The 20,514-nt window shown below is 42.6% G+C and overlaps 1 protein-coding gene across 4 annotated transcripts in view; it reads left to right on the plus strand.

Annotated features, from left to right (window-relative positions):
• The first annotated feature begins 3,700 nt into the window (after nucleotides 1-3,700).
• LOC137427518 (lysosomal acid lipase/cholesteryl ester hydrolase-like) overlaps nucleotides 3,701-20,514 on the plus strand; it is a 65,599-nt gene continuing 48,785 nt past the window's right edge. Inside the window, exons 1-3 of one of the 4 annotated variants that reach the window (XM_068117066.2) lie at nucleotides 3,701-3,901; nucleotides 5,678-5,820; nucleotides 7,655-7,769. In XM_068117066.2, coding sequence (XP_067973167.2) covers nucleotides 5,698-5,820; nucleotides 7,655-7,769 — 238 coding nt within the window. In that variant the 5' untranslated portion in view covers nucleotides 3,701-3,901; nucleotides 5,678-5,697. Of the gene's footprint in view, nucleotides 3,902-4,017; nucleotides 4,331-5,677; nucleotides 5,821-7,654; nucleotides 7,770-20,514 lie in introns of those variants that run through there. The other 3 variants (XR_013623486.1, XM_068117065.2, XR_010984513.2) reach the window with 3 other exon arrangements.

The following is a 20,514-nucleotide window of genomic DNA, read 5'->3' on the forward strand; positions in this document are numbered from 1 at the left end:
AGTCAAACTGTAAATAAGCTTCAGTTCAGTCAAACTGTAAATAAGTTTCAGTTTAGTCAAACTGTAAATAAGTTTCAGTTTAGTCAAACTGTATATAAGTTTCAGTTTAGTCAAACTGTAAATAAGCTTCAGTTTAGTCAAACTGTAAATAAGTTTCGGTTTAGTCAAACTGTAAATAAGTTTCAGTTTAGTCAAACTGTAAATAAGTTTCGGTTTAGTCAAACTGTAAATAAGCTTCAGTTCAGTCAAACTGTAAATAAGTTTCAGTTTAGTCAAACTGTAAATAAGCTTCAGTTTAGTCAAACTGTAAATAAGCTTCAGTTTAGTCAAACTGTAAATAAGCTTCAGTTTAGTCAAACTGTAAATAAGCTTCAGTTTAGTCAAACTGTAAATAAGCTTCAGTTTAGTCAAACTGTAAATAAGCTTCAGTTTAGTCAAACTGTAAATAAGCTTCAGTTTAGTCAAACTGTAAATAAGCTTCAGTTCAGTCAAACTGTAAATAAGCTTCAGTTTAGTCAAACTGTAAATAAGCTTCAGTTTAGTCAAACTGTAAATAAGCTTCAGTTCAGTCAAACTGTAAATAAGTTTCAGTTTAGTCAAACTGTAAATAAGTTTCAGTTTAGTCAAACTGTATATAAGTTTCAGTTTAGTCAAACTGTAAATAAGCTTCAGTTTAGTCAAACTGTAAATAAGTTTCGGTTTAGTCAAACTGTAAATAAGTTTCGGTTTAGTCAAACTGTAAATAAGTTTCAGTTTAGTCAAACTGTAAATAGGTTTCGGTTTATTCAAACTGTAAATAAGTTTCGGTTTAGTCAAACTGTAAATAAGCTTCAGTTTAGTCAAACTGTAAATAAGTTTCGGTTTAGTCAAACTGTAAATAAGTTTCTGTTTCGTCAAACTGTAAATAAGTTTCTGTTTCGTCAAACTGTAAATAGGTTTCGGTTTATTCAAACTGTAAATAAGTTTCGGTTTAGTCAAACTGTAAATAGGTTTCGGTTTATTCAAACTGTAAATAGGTTTCGGTTTATTCAAACTGTAAATAAGTTTCGGTTTAGTCAAACTGTAAATAAGCTTCAGTTTATTCAAACTGTAAATAAGTTTCGGTTTAGTCAAACTGTAAATAAGCTTCAGTTTAGTCAAACTGTAAATAAGCTTCAGTTTAGTCAAACTGTAAATAAGTTTCGGTTTAGTCAAACTGTAAATAAGTTTCGGTTTAGTCAAACTGTAAATAAGCTTCAGTTTATTCAAACTGTAAATAAGTTTCGGTTTAGTCAAACTGTAAATAAGCTTCAGTTTATTCAAACTGTAAATAAGTTTCAGTTTAGTCAAACTGTAAATAAGCTTCAGTTCAGTCAAACTGTAAATAAGCTTCAGTTCAGTCAAACTGTAAATAAGTTTCAGTTTAGTCAAACTGTAAATAAGCTTCAGTTTAGTCAAACTGTAAATAAGCTTCAGTTTAGTCAAACTGTAAATAAGCTTCAGTTCAGTCAATCTGTAAATAAGCTTCAGTTCAGTCAAACTGTAAATAAGTTTCAGTTTAGTCAAACTGTAAATAAGCTTCAGTTTAGTCAAACTGTAAATAAGCTTCAGTTTAGTCAAACTGTAAATAAGCTTCAGTTTAGTCAAACTGTAAATAAGCTTCAGTTTAGTCAAACTGTAAATAAGCTTCAGTTCAGTCAAACTGTAAATAAGCTTCAGTTCAATCAAACTGTAAATAAGCTTCAGTTCAGTCAAACTGTAAATAAGTTTCAGTTTAGTCAAACTGTAAATAAGCTTCAGTTTAGTCAAACTGTAAATAAGCTTCAGTTCAGTCAAACTGTAAATAAGTTTCAGTTTAGTCAAACTGTAAATAAGCTTCAGTTTAGTCAAACTGTAAATAAGCTTCAGTTTAGTCAAACTGTAAATAAGCTTCAGTTCAGTCAAACTGTAAATAAGCTTCAGTTTAGTCAAACTGTAAATAAGCTTCAGTTTAGTCAAACTGTAAATAAGCTTCAGTTTAGTCAAACTGTAAATAAGCTTCAGTTTAGTCAAACTGTAAATAAGCTTCAGTTTAGTCAAACTGTAAATAAGCTTCAGTTTAGTCAAACTGTAAATAAGCTTCAGTTTAGTCAAACTGTAAATAAGCTTCAGTTTAGTCAAACTGTAAATAAGCTTCAGTTTAGTCAAACTGTAAATAAGCTTCAGTTTAGTCAAACTGTAAATAAGCTTCAGTTTAGTCAAACTGTAAATAAGCTTCAGTTTAGTCAAACTGTAAATAAGCTTCAGTTTAGTCAAACTGTAAATAAGCTTCAGTTTAGTCAAACTGTAAATAAGCTTCAGTTTAGTCAAACTGTAAATAAGCTTCAGTTCAGTCAAACTGTAAATAAGCTTCAGTTTAGTCAAACTGTATATAAGTTTCAGTTTAGTCAAACTGTATATAAGTTTCAGTTTAGTCAAACTGTAAATAAGCTTCAGTTTAGTCAAACTGTAAATAAGCTTCAGTTCAGTCAAACTGTAAATAAGCTTCAGTTTAGTCAAACTGTATATAAGTTTCAGTTTAGTCAAACTGTATATAAGTTTCAGTTTAGTCAAACTGTAAATAAGCTTCAGTTTAGTCAAACTGTAAATAAGCTTCAGTTTAGTCAAACTGTAAATAAGCTTCAGTTTAGTCAAACTGTAAATAAGCTTCAGTTTAGTCAAACTGTAAATAAGCTTCAGTTTAGTCAAACTGTAAATAAGCTTCAGTTTAGTCAAACTGTAAATAAGCTTCAGTTCAGTCAAACTGTAAATAAGCTTCAGTTTAGTCAAACTGTATATAAGTTTCAGTTTAGTCAAACTGTATATAAGTTTCAGTTTAGTCAAACTGTAAATAAGCTTCAGTTTAGTCAAACTGTAAATAAGCTTCAGTTTAGTCAAACTGTAAATAAGCTTCAGTTTAGTCAAACTGTATATAAGTTTCAGTTTAGTCAAACTGTAAATAAGCTTCAGTTTAGTCAAACTGTATATAAGTTTCAGTTTAGTCAAACTGTAAATAAGCTTCAGTTTAGTCAAACTGTAAATAAGCTTCAGTTTAGTCAAACTGTAAATAAGCTTCAGTTTAGTCAAACTGTATATAAGTTTCAGTTTAGTCAAACTGTAAATAAGCTTCAGTTCAGTCAAACTGTATATAAGCTTCAGTTTAGTCAAACTGTAAATAAGCTTCAGTTTAGTCAAACTGTATATAAGTTTCAGTTTAGTCAAACTGTAAATAAGTTTCGGTTTAGTCAAACTGTAAATAAGTTTCGGTTTAGTCAAACTGTAAATAAGTTTCGGTTTAGTCAAACTGTAAATAAGTTTGTTTTTGTTCTGCTCGAGAATGTTGAAAATCAACGTTTTCACCACATTGTAAATTTGAATGTTCAATATGCAATAACTCAGGGAATATGACGTATACTAACATAATTTAACATCTGGTGTCCTTAGACTCGCCGTTTGTACTGAATTGAGTTGTTGGTGTTCGCTTTAGTTTGTCCCCATAACACTAAATTTACCATTATTTGAATTGTCTCGTCACAAGTATATATAACTTCATAAATCTGGATCATTTGTTCTTTATTCCATGTATCATTGTCCTGTGTGTTTGACAAAAAAGTATTTTGTGAATCGTAAACATATTTATTGGCTTCGTGTGTGTGGAATAGGTGAAGAAGAAGACAACTCCTTTTTGCATTTTCAGATGCATTTGGCTGCCAAAGCAGTTTCTTCGCTATTGGGCAGAGTCCCGGAAAGTTTGCCACTCCTTCCCAGGATATCAGAAGGGCTCATTCATCCCAGGAGAGCTGTTACACATTTTGCCGATCTCGGAAGGATGTCAGGCCGAGTCGACCCCACCTGGTGCTAATCCAACAGGGACCTTGCGATCTTACGCCAGCCACCTTAACCGGTAAACCAACTTATAGGTGTAGAGACGGGAAAGAAATGTTGACATTTGGCCACCATATTGGATTTATGGACCGTATGGCGTTGTGTCGACCTTATAGGGAGGAGGTAAGAGTGAATGTAGGCAAAAGGGAACGCAGCGCCATAGAATATGCGAGTTTGGCGGCAATCCTTCCATTCACTCTTACCTCCTCCCAATGACGTTCACTCCACCCTATTTCGTGTCCGGGCGGTGTTTAGTATGACCAGAATATCAGGTTACAGGGGAAGGAGATCACACAAATAGCGTTTGAGTACCTGGGACGACGACAGTGACGGGGTTCAAGGTGTGCTTGGGACACTTCAATTCGTTCGTTCTCAATTACAAAGTACAAGGAAATCGTTTTTGGAATATTTATATATTAATTTTCCTGAAGTCTTTTGGAGAATACAGGTGAGTACACTACAGCTGTTGTTGTGCGTTGTGTAATCGATTTATTGATGAACATGTCATGCCGATAGCTGTTATTCTTAGCGAGACGTCCATGTGGAATGTTTGCGAATTCCATGTGGAATGTTTGCGACGTCCATGTGAAAGTTGTTTGTGACATCCATGTGGATTTTGTTTGTCACATTCATAAGGAATTTGTGTGACATCCTTGCAGAATTTGTTTTGCGACGTGCGTGTGGAATTTGTTTGTGACCTCCATGTGGAATGTTTGCGACGTCCATGTGGAAGTTGTTTGTGACATCCATGTGGAATGTTTGCAACGTCCATGTGAAAGTTGTTTGTGACATCCATGTGGAATTTGTTTGTGACATCCATGTGGAATGTTTGCAACGTCCATGTGAAAGTTGTTTGCGACATCCATGTGGAAGTTGTTTGTGACATCCATGTGGAATGTTTGCAACGTCCATGTGAAAGTTTTTGCGACATCCATGTGGAATTTGTTTGTGACCTCCATGTGGATTTTGTTTGTGACATCAATGCGGAATTTGTTTGTGACATGCATGCGGATTTTGTTTGTGACATCCATGTGGATTTTGTTTGTGACATCCATGTGGATTTTGTTTGTGACATCCATGTGGATTTTGTTTGTGACATCCATGTGGAATTTGTTTGTGACCTCCATGTGGAATTTGTTTGTGACATCCATGTGGATTTTGTTTGTGACATCCATGCAGAATTTGTTTTGCGACGTGCATGTGGAATTTGTTTGTGACCTCCATGTGGAATGTTTGTGACGTGCATGTGGAATGTTTGTGCAGTCCATGTGGAATTTGTTTGTGACATCCATGTGGAATTTGTTTGTGACCTCCATGTGGAATTTGTTTTGTGACCTCCATGTGGATTTTGTTTGTGACATCCATGCAGAATTTGTTTTGCAATGTTCACGTGGAACTTGTTTGTGACCTCCATGTGGAATGTTTGTGAACGGCATGTGGAATGTTTGTGCAGTCCATGTGGAATTTGTTTGTGACCTCCATGTGGATTTTGTTTGTGACATCCATGCGGAATTTGTTTTGCGACGTGAATGTGGAATTTGTTTGTGATGTCCATGTGGAATTTGTTTGTGACATCCATGGGAATTTGTTTGAGACGTCCATGTGGAATTTGTTTGAGACGTCCATGTGGAATTGTGTGCTTGTGTTGTGTTTGGTGTGTGCGGCTGTGTTGCTGATGCAGTTCCCCCTATAGGTGAGACCAGGAATTTGTAATTTGTTTGGGATGCCAGAGATGGCTTGCGAGATGTGGAATTTGTTTGTGACACTGATGTTTTGAACATATTGATACTTGCAGGAGACCCGTCGAAATACAGAATGTGCAACCTACTGTGGCTGTATTTGCTGCTGGGGAGTTTTCTGACCACCGGTTCCCATGCCGACGGCCTCACCGTTGGAGGGAACTTTGCTTCCCCGGATCCAGAGTTATTCATGAACATCGTAAGATCCTCCTCCATACGACTCGGTGCCGTTTCCACCTCCTCATCTTGTTCTTCAAGTCGTCACCTCCCCTTCCCCAGGCAATGCAACCACCATACAGGTCCCTATAGTTAGTTATTTCATTCGTGATTGTTCAGATAGGCCTCCCCTTTTGTGTAGTGGGCTTATTGGGTTAAGATGCGTTGTGTGGGATTAGTGAGGTTTTTTCCTCCATTTAGGTGTAAGCAAACTCCCACATGGGCACACGACACTTAACCTAACCTCTAACACAACCCCCTTTACCTAATTTGCATATGGCGCCAAAGCCCAATTAAAGTCGAGCGCAAGAAACAAACTGTCACACCATTATAACCTTCACCATGCTCTTCCTACAAATGCTGCAATCATCGCACTGCACTACAAAATAATGAAAACACATTTATTAACATTTCACATTAATCAAACATTACACTAGCTCACTGTACATGCTCTCCATTGCTCAAACCACAACACCGCAACCTCAGTACAAACAACCACAACGTCTCAAAACCGCAGTACTAACCACAACCATGATGCCACCTCAACCACAGCTCACTCTCAATGCTGCCACTATCACCCCTTCAACCACAAAAACGGCAGACGCCTGCTGTCATCTTCGGAAAGCAGCAGCAACGACAGTGGCGTGATGCTATGGCTATGGACGCTTCACCATCCCTCTTCAGGCCTCGTTAGCAGAAGAGCAAATATGTGGGTTAATCGGTCATTAGCTCCTCATTAGTAGTCCTAACGCTCAGCTTATTTGGAAAATCAATTAGACTCCCAGCGCTCGTTCATACTCTCCGGAAATCACAGAGAAAGACAACAGCCATATGTTAATTTGGGAGCTCCACTACATGGCACGTCCGCAGAGAATGAGGGCATTTTTTACGACTGGAGTCTTACGTGTGGTGGTGCCAACCCTGAAGAAACTGGACGTACACCAATGCACTGCAAATGCTGGTAACCACACCTAGCATCACTAATGGTCCGTATCAAAGCTCCAGCACTGCCTAGCGGCTATATAATGCACAGTGTTCTGGACACAAAACGGATTCATTTTGGCTTGGTCAGCGGTGTACGATGAAAGGCGGGTCGGAGCTGGTTGGAATGGAGCAGGAGCTGTGCGATGGAGTTTGAGGGACGGACCTAAGTCTAGCATCATCCGCTAGGTCAGGCTAGATCAAAGCACCTTCATTGGTCTAGCACTGTCCGCATATAGGTTAGCCGAGGAGGTTTTAATTCCCCAACTAATTGGCTCTAATCAGTCTAAGTCTGATGTGCACTGGCAGTTTAGGTCGGCTGCATCCAATAAAGACCTGAAGATAAGATAAGATCTGTGCATATCGAGGGCGCAGTTAGGAAACCACGTGACCCCCAGGTAAACGGTAATTAAACTGAGGACCCTGGGCCACGTAGTCAACTATTTGGTGTTCGCAACCCGCGGGGATGTGAAGTAATCCATGCTTGGTTGGCCTCAGGCCCGGTAAGTCCGAGGGAAACTGAGGCCCCCCCTCAGTAAACCCCGAAACCCGGGACCGCACCAATATTTAAATAAGGAAATAAAACGTTAACCCGATCGCAGGTGGATTTCATTTTTGAGGCCCTGATATCTATTTACTTATTGGCTTGGGATCTTGTGATCCCAGGATTGATATCCCGATTGATTTGTGTCGATCTGGTTGAGCGTTTTTTTTTCACCTCATTTTTGTTTTTGGCGATCTTTGAGTGCACAACTAGTGATTTTCATGCAAGTCTTTTGTCATGTAGTTCATGATTGTTTTCGACCAGGGGTTGTGTGTAAATTTGATATTTACAGAGTCAAATTATAACAAGCCAGGGATATCCAAGTGAAGAATACGAGGTCACGACTGCTGATGGATTCATTCTGAGTATCAACCGAATCCCCTTTGGCATCAATCATTCCAGAAACGGTGAGGAAAAGCCTGGTGTTTTATGACTGCACCCACAAAGTCGCCGGAAGCATTATGTTTCCGGGTTGGCCGGCTGTCTGTCCGTCCGTCCGTCCGTCCATGACAGGTTTTCGTTACCGCGATAATTTAAGATCGGCTGAGGGTAGCTAAGTCAATCGCTTGCTCAGAGGTCCCGTTAGTTAAAAAAGAATTTATGTCCAAATATTATGATATATATGATGACATATATGACATTGTTATGTTTGTGGGGGTTAGATAAAAGGATACCGTAGGAAATGTAGCACTGTATAATTAATAGCATGGACCGTGTGACACGTAGAAGAAATCTCGATGTAATAAGTAGGGAGACTGTAACTTAAAGTTGTTTAATTGTTCTTCACACGGGGGGGAGGGGGGGTGTGGGTGAATCAGTGCTAATTAGTAGTAAGGGTTAATGGAAAATTTACCCCAGTGCTTGCTTACCCTCTCTAATCTTTCCCCTAACGTTTTTGCTGTCACGGCCGGCTATGCACCTCCTTGAAATTACCTTTACCGCCGACAGAAGCCAAAGAAGGAGCCGGTCAGACTAAACCCCGCCCCACAATGAACCTAATAGGAGAAAGCCCCGCCCATAAGAAGCAGAGAATAAGAGGGCAGGGAGGAAGGCCATGAGGCCACGCCCTGTAGGGACGTGATTGGACTGTGGATGTGGCGGGGCGAACGGCGAGGGAAACGGCCCGATTGGGTCTAGAGAGGAAGAAGAGGAGTCTGTCTCTCTTGTTTTTCGAGGAAGAAGGTGGCGCCATCTTTGTGGGCCTGGTGCTGGTTGAGTGTGCGCGCTGTTGAGAGAAAGGAGCTCTTTGCTGTGGTGGCGGCTATTAAAGGAGGTTTTGGAGACTGATGGGCTTGTGGTGGTCTGAAGGCCGTGACGTTCGTGGGAGGGACATAGAGAGAGGAAAGAGGGCCATCTTCACAGCTCGCTTAGTGGCTCTGTGCACTCTCACCATCGTTGGCCGACGACATTTTGGGGTGCTCCGACGTGGGAGGCATTGAACCTCGCTATCACCACTACATTCTCTCAGAAAGGGCCATTTGAGGCCAAAGCTAATGGACCATGGGCCATACCCAATTTTTCTCTTAGTTTTTGAGTTCCGTAGTCTCCACATGGGGACTACATGAAACCTTCGTTAATATGTTCAAAATATGTACCTGAACATCAAAATCAATTGTTCCCAAGTCTGAAAATTGAGCAAATGGAGAAATTCATACAAACTTAAAGAAATTCATAGAGTTGGTTGCTAAGGCCATTTTGCCCTATCAACCATGGCGTGTAAGCAAGATCAACAGGTTTTGGGGCACTGGAATGTCAAAACTAGGCTGGAGAGACATTTAGAAATGCTCCTAATATCTCAAAGCAGAAATTAGTGACAGTCATAGAAAAACAAAGAAATACAAATAAATGGTTGCTAAGGCCATTTTACCCTAGGAACCATTACATGTAAGCAATGTCAACATGTTTTGGGGCACTGGAATGTCAAAACTATGCTGGAGAGATTTTGATATACTCCTAATGTCTCAAAGCATTAATTATATATACTAGTGAGATACCCGTGCTACGTATGGGTGGGAAGCCAGAAGCAAACAGGTAATGCAGATACGGCGAATGCTAAAGCATGAAACCAATAAATTCCACATTCCTGTAGCACCTTCAGTCACACGTCAGACATGGACAGCAAGTTCGTGAAGGACTTCCATGAAAAACGTACCCGTTCACAAACAAACGGGTACGTTCACGTATAGAAACATCGATCGTGGGTCCATGGCGAATCTGCATATGGCGATCCGCGAAGTTCACGTTCAGAAATTAGAAACCATCACGGCATGTCATCATTCACTTGAACTCGATATCTCTTTTTTCATTCCAATCACAAATTAATCACAAAATAAACTTTTAACAACATTGTTAATGTTTCCTTCATTGTAAAAACTACCAAGTCAACAGTTAAAAGGATTTTGAGCTGATAGGTGTTACGGCCTTAGCCAGATCGATGGAGACAGCGATCTGTTAGCTTATACACTGCCCAAATAGCTATGTGGAATTCTCTCATGTAGTGATTAAACGTCGTTTGAACTTTGGCCAAGGTCATCATTTACTTTTAATGATGTTTATATACGAATCATAAAAAGAAGATAATTGGTTTTGGATCGTCCTTTCCACATATCTCGTGGGATTGTGAGTTGGAGAGACAACCGTGATGGCGGGGAGGGGTTGGCATTCTCTCAAGCAGGGATGCAACCCATGTCCTTATAAAAGGTCTTTAGTCCGAGGTCACCGAGTCCGATCGGTGCAGCTGCGCAGCGATCGGTGCAGCCGTTTGTGCGGCACCCGGGAAAATAACGTTATGCGGGAGTCCAAACCTGAAAATGCTGGAGGCCAAAGCTGAAATTGGAAAAACAATATACCCTATTTTACTCCAGGAGATCCCAGGATTACCCACCCAGGATTATCGTTGCGATCGGTTCAGCTGTTTTTGCGGTACCTTGGAACGGACGATGGACAGACAGACGGACGGACATTTGGTGAATTATAGTAAGAGATATATATGTATGTATATATATATATATATATATATATATATATATTTTTTTTTTTTTTTTTTTAAATATATATATATATATATATATATATATATGTATATATATATATATGTGTATATATATATATATATGTATATATATATATATATATATATATATATATATATATATATATATATATATATGTATATATATGTATATATATATATATATATATATATATATATATATATATATATATATATATATATATATATATATATATATATATTGTTATGGTTTTTAGAACCTTCACTAGTAAATTTTAGTAAATGTTTCCCTTATAAATGATCCCCTGTAAATATCCCCATCAATTGGCTTTATTAAAGATCGCACCCTAGTTAGTCCATGTACAACACGTAGAGAACCATAGGGACCTCTCTGTAGTTATTTCATTTATTATGTGTTTCAGTTAAGGATCTGTTCCCAAAAGTTGAATCTGCGTTGCATTAATCAAATAAGATAGGCCCCATTCCATCCATTATGCTCTCTCTCTCTCCAAATTGTGGTACTTTGCTTGCCAGCAGCGTTCGCTGCCGTTTGCATTGGGCTGTTTGCTGGCACCACGCCGCCATAAGCCATACAGTTAGGCCGAGAAAGGAGGCGGAGCGCCAAGAAGAAGGTGTGGCCACGTCATCCAGTCATCCAGTCGTCAAAGGCGTGGCCGGTAAGCCCTCACCAGCCAACCAGGGCTGAAGGAACATCGCTGGCAGGCGTGGCTTTTTGCCTCGCGGAGTGATCGCTGGTCGCGTTATATAAGCGTGAACGCAAAGCCTTTTTACAGACTTGGATGGGAGAGCGCTGGTTGTACGGAACTGGTTGGAGGCGCGCACGTTGTAACTCTTTGATGAGAGAGTGCTGGTTGTAAGAGACTTGTTGAAGAAGGGTGCGCTTGTATCAGAGAACATGGAGAGGGTGCGTTGGCACGAGCGTGCATTTATTACGTACGCCACAGAACACCAGCTCCCCCCCCCCCCTCCCCACTGTATGAACTGTCCGGTCGCGTTCAACCATACGCCAAGCTGCCTGCCGGGTTTCGCCCACGGCACCAGAGCCTGGACCCCATCGCCGGACCCTCTACCTGTTCTACAATCCCGTGTGAGTGTGTTTGTTTGTCCGGGGTATAATATAAGACTGCTTAAGGCTGTCCTGTGTCCTGCTTCTTCTTCTTCTGTATATTACTTTCGTTTCCTCTTCTTTGGGTTTTCGTGTACATAATTAATAAATATCTGTTAATCCTTACTTTGGCTTCTTCTTTCCCCCGATCGCTTTAGTCTCTTCTTCCCATTGAATACCTGTGGCGCGATTTTGGCCAAACGCTTTATAGTAGGGTTTAGTCTCTTGCTAACGGCCGGAGTCGCAGCTCGCTTCGCTCGGCGCAATCCAATCACGCTGCGGGCCGGGTGGGAGTATTTCCTCGCTTACGGGTTGTAAGCCCAATTAAGACAAATTGGGCTTACAACCCTACTTACCATCGACCGGAAGTGACGTCATACCCCCAGGACCGGTCGGGCGGCCAGCTTAACAGGACAAGGGGATTACCCCCCCTTGCTAACGGGAGTGCCGTCCCCCGGATCCGTATGTATGTGTATGTATATGTATATGTATATATATATAATTATATATATATATATATATATATATATATATATTGTCGCGTAACCGTGGTTAACACCACAGTTACGGATGACCGATTTGCGAGACTTTAACTCCCGAGGCGAACACTCAATGGCGGACTCAAGTTCAACACCAACGCGCGGAATGGCGGGGCGCAGCGAAGGCTCCGCAACCTTATCTATTAAAATCAAACACCCAGGAAAACTGCGTTCAGATATTATGTACAAAAAGTAATATAAGGGTTTATTAGGAAAAGTAAAGCCAGTGAAAAAGCCCGCCGGTAAATCTAATAACTCTAATAAACCTAAATCGGGACGTCCCCACACGACTGACAGCAAACACAAACGAGGGAGATTAATCACGAAAATAACACGTCCCGTCGTTCAAAATATACGCGGAGATCGGGCTTATCTGTCTTTGTCGTCTTGTATTGTTGGTGTCCAGCACCGCTCCTTCCGGCCCGATCGCACACCACGAGGCCCCTCGCTCCAAGCACCACGCGTCCGACGCAGGCCAGCGGCTCCACTTGACCAGGGACAGGAAGGACTCCTTTCAACTCCACTCGACTCGACGACGCGGGAGTGCTGGCAGCCAAGTGCCAACGAACTGCTCAGTGCCAACTGGGTGTGCTCTCGGGTGTCTCCTGCGACTCCCTACAACCCGAACTGCACTCGAACTGCGACTGGAATGGCGTGTCCTCTCCAACTCTCCACCACCGCTCAACTCTCTGGTGCCTGCCTGCGTCTGCCAGTGCCTGCCACGAACTCAACTCAACTCAACTGCCCGCGTCTGCTCAGAGAGACTCAACAACTCCTGAAATGGCGTCCGACCGTCGCCTATATTGGTGGCCGATGACGTCACATTGCGCACTCCTCAGCCAATCAAAGCCTCCCGCGACTCCTGACATCTCCCCCGTTACGCGACCCTGCGGTCCTGGCATAACACGTGCCGGCCAGGTTTGTAGGCCTTTGGAGGTGTACACGGTGGCGGCCAATCGTGGTGGTGTTTTTGACCTGGTTTCCTGTCAATTTAATACGAAGTCCTTGTCAGGGAAAGGGGATTATTTAATGTTGCGCTAAGGACCTAACTAATGTTTATGTGGTTTGCAGTGCCATAATGGACAAAGGTTTGACTACTAGGTGAGACTCACAGGGGCGTTACCTTTAATCCCTCACTATTTAACACTCGAATCTCCAGGTAGATCCACACTCATACATCTTACCCCGACACCCGCCTGAACATCAATAACTTATTACATGTAGAGTCCCTGTCACGACAGCCGAATACCTACCTATTCAGATCTACCTAGCTCTAGATGTTGCATTACCAAATTCATAACAATATATTGTATATACTGTAACGAATTTGGAAAGTGTAAAGAATGTGAGAACTGGTTTGCTGTGTTTTAACTGGCCCTCGTAGAGTAAATAAGATCGAAAGACGTCCCCCTAGTTAATTCCATGAACCTACAGACAGGCCACGATATATCTTTTTTAAATAGCTTATTTCCTTATTCTATGTAGGCTAAATATGTGTTTCCCACTAGATTGACTCTGCATTGCATCAAACGAAATAAGCGTAGGCCCCTCCGATGATCCATGGCAGCTCAAGTGCCAGGGATTCCCCCACTTGAGCTTTGACAGCAACCGTTTATTGCAGTACTGAACTGCTGTGCAACGTGACGGCACATTACCTGCAGCTGCTGACCGGTTTTCGACATTTGCGGCCATTACGAACAAGGGGAGTGGCTAGAGAAGACGGGTCGCCCCCCTCATCATAGGGGGGAGGAGTAAGTCGGCCCCGCTCATCCAACCCAGAACAAGGGGTTTGGCTAAGAGAGGGCGGAGCGGGAACCCCCGAGAAAGTGCGCGAAGGTTCGGTGAGAAACCAATATAAACCGCTGCGGGACGCACTCCGTCCTCTTGCTTGCTGTCGCTCATTGTTGCTGGGGAGAAGGAAGACGCCTGAACGAGCAGGTGTGACCGAGCCTGCGAGCCATCGTGCGACCAGCTGCGCTGCAGCTAAGAGGACGCAGGCCAAGAAAAGGGCGCGCCAGGCAGGAATCCATGCTGGACCCTCCATTGCCTCCCAAACAACCATCCATCCTCAAGCCATACCTGCCTGCAATTTCCCCCGTGTAAGTGTGAACGTCGTCTGTCTTGAATGTTGTCCTGGGGTTTATAAGTAAACTGCATAGTATAAGCTAATGATTTCCCTGTGTCACCTGCTTCTTCCATCCATTGCTTGTAAATAACTTGATTGCTCCTTTTTGCTTGTGTGTGTATAATAAATCTGTTCTTCCTCTGTACTCTGTCTTCCTCCTCTCTTCCTTCTCTTTCGGTCGCTTTAGAGGTTTCCAAATTGAATACCTGTGGCGCGATTTGGTCAACGTTTGAGGGAGTCGGGCTAATCGGGGATCCTGTAACGGTCGCGGTTGACCATCCGCTCGGCCCAAAGTAACATCTTGTTCGCGACCCGTAACAATACCATATATATATATATATATATATATATATATATATATATATATATATATATATATATATATATATATATATGTATATATATATATGTATATATATATATGTATATGTATATATATATATATATATATATATATATATATATGTATATATATATATATATATATATATATATATATATATATATATATATATATATATATATATATATATCACAAAAATCCAGTAGTCATTGCTTTTGTGAAATACACGAAAGACAATAACAAGCTACAATTCATCCTCAGAGTCAGAAGTGTCAATTTCATTGTGTTCAGGTTGATCTGGTGAAAGTGAAACATTTTCACATCCTATACAAGAGTGCAGGTCTGTGCAAGGAACCTTGTTAGCCAAACAAGAACATCTCCTTTGTGAACACTGCATTTTCTTGCATGAGCAGTGTGACAAATCCATAACACTTGCAGGTGCAGGGGGAAGTCCCATCCAATCGATCGCTATCTCACCACCATCAAATTTCCATCCATGATCTGCTGGAGGTGGAATGTTTGGCAAGTTCTCAAGACATCCCTTGTGAATTGCTGCCTGATAGTTTGCACGTTGGATATGTTTGTGCAATGCATCCTTGTTGGGTGGCAAACATTTCTCTTCACATCTACCGGTCTTGAACATCTGACGCCTGGCCTGGTTCACATCTACACAGCCATTCTGGCCATAGAGTTCACAAGTGATACATTCTGTCCTGTCTACAGAGTTTCAGAAACCTCAAAAGATGTTCCCAACTTCTCAAATGTAGCACAGTGCTCTTTACTTGATATCAAGACCTTTGCAGACTTCACCTTCCCCATAGCATACATGGCATTGACTGAATCGCATCCAGAAAAGCAGTGAAATCCAACCAGAGCAGAGCACACCTCCTTTCCAAAGTGATGAAAGATGTGCTGGACGTCAACTGTACGTGTGGCCTTTCCTTTTCCAGTGTGGAAATAGAGTTTTGCATCAATATCCTGGCAGAATGCAATACATAACACAAATACATCTGTGTCTGGGCTGCGAATGACAACATGATCACTTAACTTGATCTGGCTGCAAATGCACTTTGCAATAACAGTCTAGTGTCTGCCTCTTCTTGATTGGTGAAGAGACATTGGATGGCTACTACTTCAAGATAAGTTTTCATTTCATTCTGACGGAGAGCATGACATTCATTGCCATGTCCAACGATGAGTGTTACATCATCAATGATTTCTCTTGTATTCCCGCACCAGTATTCAAAGAGGAACTGTAAAAGATTCTCTTTATTCTGGCCACATGACAAGAATTTTGACCACTGTTTGGGTATCTTCTGTTCAGCAGAGAAGATTTTGTTGACATGTATTCCTCCTACTGACCGTCTACTTCTCTCACCACCTTTGATGCTGTCAGTATGGTATCTATCAGGAACAAAGTGCACCACTTTCGACTTATCCAGTTTGGCTTGTCTCATTAGGACTGATAGTACCTGATCGGCAAGCTGGCCAAATGTTCCTGGTGGCTTTAGAACTTGAATCAATGCCATAGCATCCCACACACATGTTGAATCAATTGGGATATCGCTGATTGTGGGAGTAGGTTCTACTGCTCCCTCTAGAAAGTGTAAGAGCTTTGCTCTGTTGGTCTTGTTAAGTGATCCGTCATAGTTTGCAAGTGGCAAGGGCAAAGAACTTAGTGAATGAGTTAGCATCTCATCAATATCCAGCTTCCGTAGTGTACCAATCACCATAAGCCTGGCAAAAAGATTCCGGTCAGCCTTGAGAGTGATCTCTTTACCCTTCACCTTTGATAACGCTGCCTTTCCTGTGTCCTTGAATGTCTTCAATTTCATTTTTGCGATGGGATCATGAAAGCCGATATCTGAGGCTTGGAGTCGCTTCTCACAAAACGTCTGAAATGCTGCTTCTCCTTTCTCATGCGCTTGCTGGAGATCTTGCACCACAGGTGTTGATGCAACTTTCCCTGAGGTAATGTGAAAAAGCTGATCGGATTCCAAGAAAGAATCAAAGGGATTTCTTCTTTCATGTATCATCAGATGGCCAGCTCAGTGTCGTGCAGCCATGCCCTCGTCTCTGGTCCTATATCGAAGAGGCCGGCTTCTGAAGGTGGTCTGTATAGGGGACAGGTGGTAATTATGTGTTCAGCAGTCTGCTCAGGCTCGCTGCACTCACATGCGGCGCTATCTGCCAGGCCCCACATCTTCAGCGATGATTTGAAGCGGCCGACCCCCGTACGTAGACGGTTCAGCAAGGTCCATTGCAGGCGTGGTAGGTCTTCTCCTACGACGCCACCTCCTGGGTCCCAGGTGTAGCGGTGGATGCGGGTGGGCCCGGCCATTTCCCACACCTGCTTCCAAGATGCCGCCAGCCATGCGCTTCTAGACAGGTCCCCAGGGATAGAACTGAGTATCTCTTGTGCCGCCTTGTTGTAGGGATGGCGGGACTTGAGTCTGCTTGGAGGCGCCACTATCATTGTGGTGTTGTGCAGGATGTGCCAGTCGTGTTTCTGGGCATTCCTTTCCAGGGCGAGTGTAGCAGACTCCCGTCGGAGGCCGGCCGGGGCGATTCCCGCTAGGACTGGCAGGTGGAATGCCGGGGTGGGCTTCAAGCAACCAGCTCCAATGCGGAGAGTGTTGTTAATGGCAACATCAACCTTTCTCACGTGTGGGCTTCTGCTCCAGGCTGGGGCGCAGTATTCGGCTGCAGAGAAGACCAGGGCTTGCGTGGATATTCGTAGGGTCTTGGCGGAGGCTCCCCAGGTCGTACCAGCGAGACGTCGGATAAGCGAGACCCTTGATGTCACCTTGGCCTTAACTTCTTCTAGGTGTTGCTTGAAGGACAGTATCCGATCTAGGCGTACACCGAGGTACTTTGGGGCTTGTTGGAACTCCAGGCTGGAACTTCTAACATCTTTCTCATCTCACATTTTTCTAGATTCATCCAGGTCAATTGGAGACCGTGTAGATGCCTTCTTACCAGCCATTTCTTCACACTGTCTGATAATCCCAGCTCTCTCATGTTGGGTCAAAGCCCATCTTTGAGCAGCTCCTTTGTTGATGCTGAATCCAGTGAGACCTCCTTTGGTTTTGGAATCACGGTTGGCTGTCTGTTCTATCACCTGGTTACAGGCAACCTGAGAAAAGCCATATTCTTGCTGCCTCTGACCGACGAACTTTCCTTTCTCTAACTCATCACTGATGTCTGGATGATCATTTCTAAGGCTACACATCTCAAGCCACTATGCGGACAAATAGCGTGCATAGTTGATGCGGTCATAGAAGAAAAACCATGGCAGCATGGAGCGAACACTCGATAAGTGGAGATTCCAGTTGGCAACTCTGGTTGCTCTGATGAACAGGAGTAACTGTTGCACTTTCTCAATGTAGCTCCTCCAGTACTGAAATATCAGGTTCTGTTTGTTGTTTTTCTCTACAAACTCTGCAAACCTCTGGAGGAGAGAGCTGATTCCTTCAGACCTCACCAAGGTCTCAAAATCACTTGAAGTGCAGATTGCACCTCTCCTGCATGGCAAACTACGAGGTCTTGCTGCTCAACTGGCAGAGAGTTGATGAATGCTTGCTATCTTAATCTCTGCAAGGCCTCACAAACAATATTGTGGCTTCGCACACTTCTGTTATAGTGATGGCCATTAAGAAGACCATTGATAGAACCAACTCCAACCAGCTCAGATTCAATGAGAATGTCCTGTAGTCCTGCATCAGAAAAGCGTTTCCCAATACAGGCCATAAATGTCATGGCTGTATGGAACTCGCCCATACGAGGTATACTTTGCATGAAGACTGGATTTTGCCACCGGATCTCCTGAGCTTTAGAATAAATTGCCTGGTCCATGACTACTACTATCTTCTCGAAGCCAAGTTTGTTTGCGATGTTAATGCTTCGTTGCAGAATTGTATAGACAGTGTTACGATCAGTAGGACTTGCATCGACTACTGGGAGATATCCAATTGTTGACTTCGGTGGAATGTTATCTCCATTCAACAAGGTATTAAAACCTGTCCATCCAGGGAGGGCATCCATGCTGGTCTCTAGGAACTTACTGAGGAAGTAGGCATCATCAAGTCTTCGTGCATCTTCTTGGAAGTGTAAGGGATTTGCCTGTTTCATAGATACTCCTACACCATACGGCTCCGGACCTTTCCTCTGCCCTCTGGAGTACCAATCAATGTTTGGAGCAGGCAGCTGAAGAGATCGTGTTCTTGATCTGGCCAGAGATGGCTGTTGTACATCTTGCTCTTCTGCAACACTCGGCTCTCCATGTTGAATAATGATCCCGTTGGTGTTATGGGTTGTTCCCTTTCCTGACAAAGTCTCCTCCCTGAAATCATTATTATCCCAAACCAAAGTTGTATGTACATTGGGTTGAATGTTCGGTGGGATGTACTCCTCTTCTCTTGTAAGCTGTAACTCTGCAAGTGCTGTATCATGTTCTAATACTGTTGATTTTGAGGAACAGTGTCCAAGGCCATTCAGGAGTCCAATTAATCTAGCTGACCCAGTCAGATGCCGCACTGACATTGCCAAGGCGGAATGCTTTGGCATTAGCCATTTCCCTTTAATTCCCAGATTCATTATGTCTTGGCATACAGATGTAAGCTTTTTGCTGCCAGAATCATCAACTTCTACACGTGAGTTAGTTGTTGGGATAGTGCTTGTGATGCCTGTAGTCCATGCCAGGAAATTAAATAACTCATATGGTGCTATGTTCTCAGCTGCTTGTAATGTTAAGTCCTTTGCAGTTGGTGGCCAATTCAGTGGAGGGATGCCACTACATTTGTGTTGTATTGAACACTTCAGTGCCAGAGCAGCATGGTACAGGGCTCTGTATTCCATATGAGTTGTCATCCTGCGGGATGCTGTGTCATTTCCAGTGTCTGTGTCTGTGTCTTAAAAAAATGATGACCCACTGTGGTGACATTTGCACGAGCACTTGAGAAGACTACCAATACCACAAACAATTACTTTTTACAAAGAATTACGAAGAATTACAAGAATTACAGAATTACGAAGAGTAGAAAAGTCAGCACTACGCAGATCTCAGTACATGGGACATGTACTACTACACTTCCTAGATGAACAAAACGGCACTATAAAGGGATGATTTCAAGCTTGGGAGAGGAAATCAATAATAAAAAAAGACATTTGAAAATTAATGTGGACATCTACTCACAATGCTCACTGCTTTGGGGCACGTTTGCAGGCTTATTCTTGGCTCTGTCAATCTTTCACTTGTCTGTGAATCGCATGTAGCACTTGCGATGATATCCAGCTTGGGAGGGGATGGTATCGAGTCTTTCTGGGGCTCCAACAAGCTCCAATGCATAAGTTTGGATTGCATTTCGTGCAATTTCAGCTTCTTTGGTATCTGCAGATTTCCACTAATGAGCACTTGTGATGAATTTTAGCCAACCAACTTCCGAAAATCCTTGGCACACCTGAGCTCCTCACCACATACAAGGCTTTCATCCACAGCTCAATGGAATACTGTTCCCCCCTCTGGGCCGGTGCTCCTGCCTCACACCTCGCTCGGCTTCACGCTGTTGAAACCAAAGCTTTCAGAATCATTGGAATCTCCCGCAATGAAGCTAACTCCGAGGGCCTTTCACTCACTCACCGCAGGCAGGTAGGTGGTCTTTCTGTCTTCTACCGACTCCTCTCCGGCCTTGCTCCCCCAGCTCTCTCTGGGCTCTGTCCCCCAAATATTCCTACAGGTCGCCAAGATCTGCTAGCAACCCTCTTCTGGTGAAACTGCCAAAATCAAGACTCTCTACTCACCTTCACTCTTTCATTCCTCTTTTCTCCCGCCTCTGGAACAAACTCCCCCACTCCCTTCAATCCCACTCCTCCCACCAGGTCTTTAAAACAGCTGTTCACCACCATCTCTTATCTTCCCCCATCCAAAACCTTGATCTTTTCTACCCCCGCTAATTCACCCCAGATACACTTTTTTGAAATTCCAACTTCTTTCCTGGAAGTCCTTGC

Source organism: Myxine glutinosa, chromosome 5, assembly GCF_964187855.1.
Source record: "Myxine glutinosa chromosome 5, kmMyxGlut1.1, whole genome shotgun sequence".
NCBI classification, from domain to species: domain Eukaryota; kingdom Metazoa; phylum Chordata; class Myxini; order Myxiniformes; family Myxinidae; genus Myxine; species Myxine glutinosa.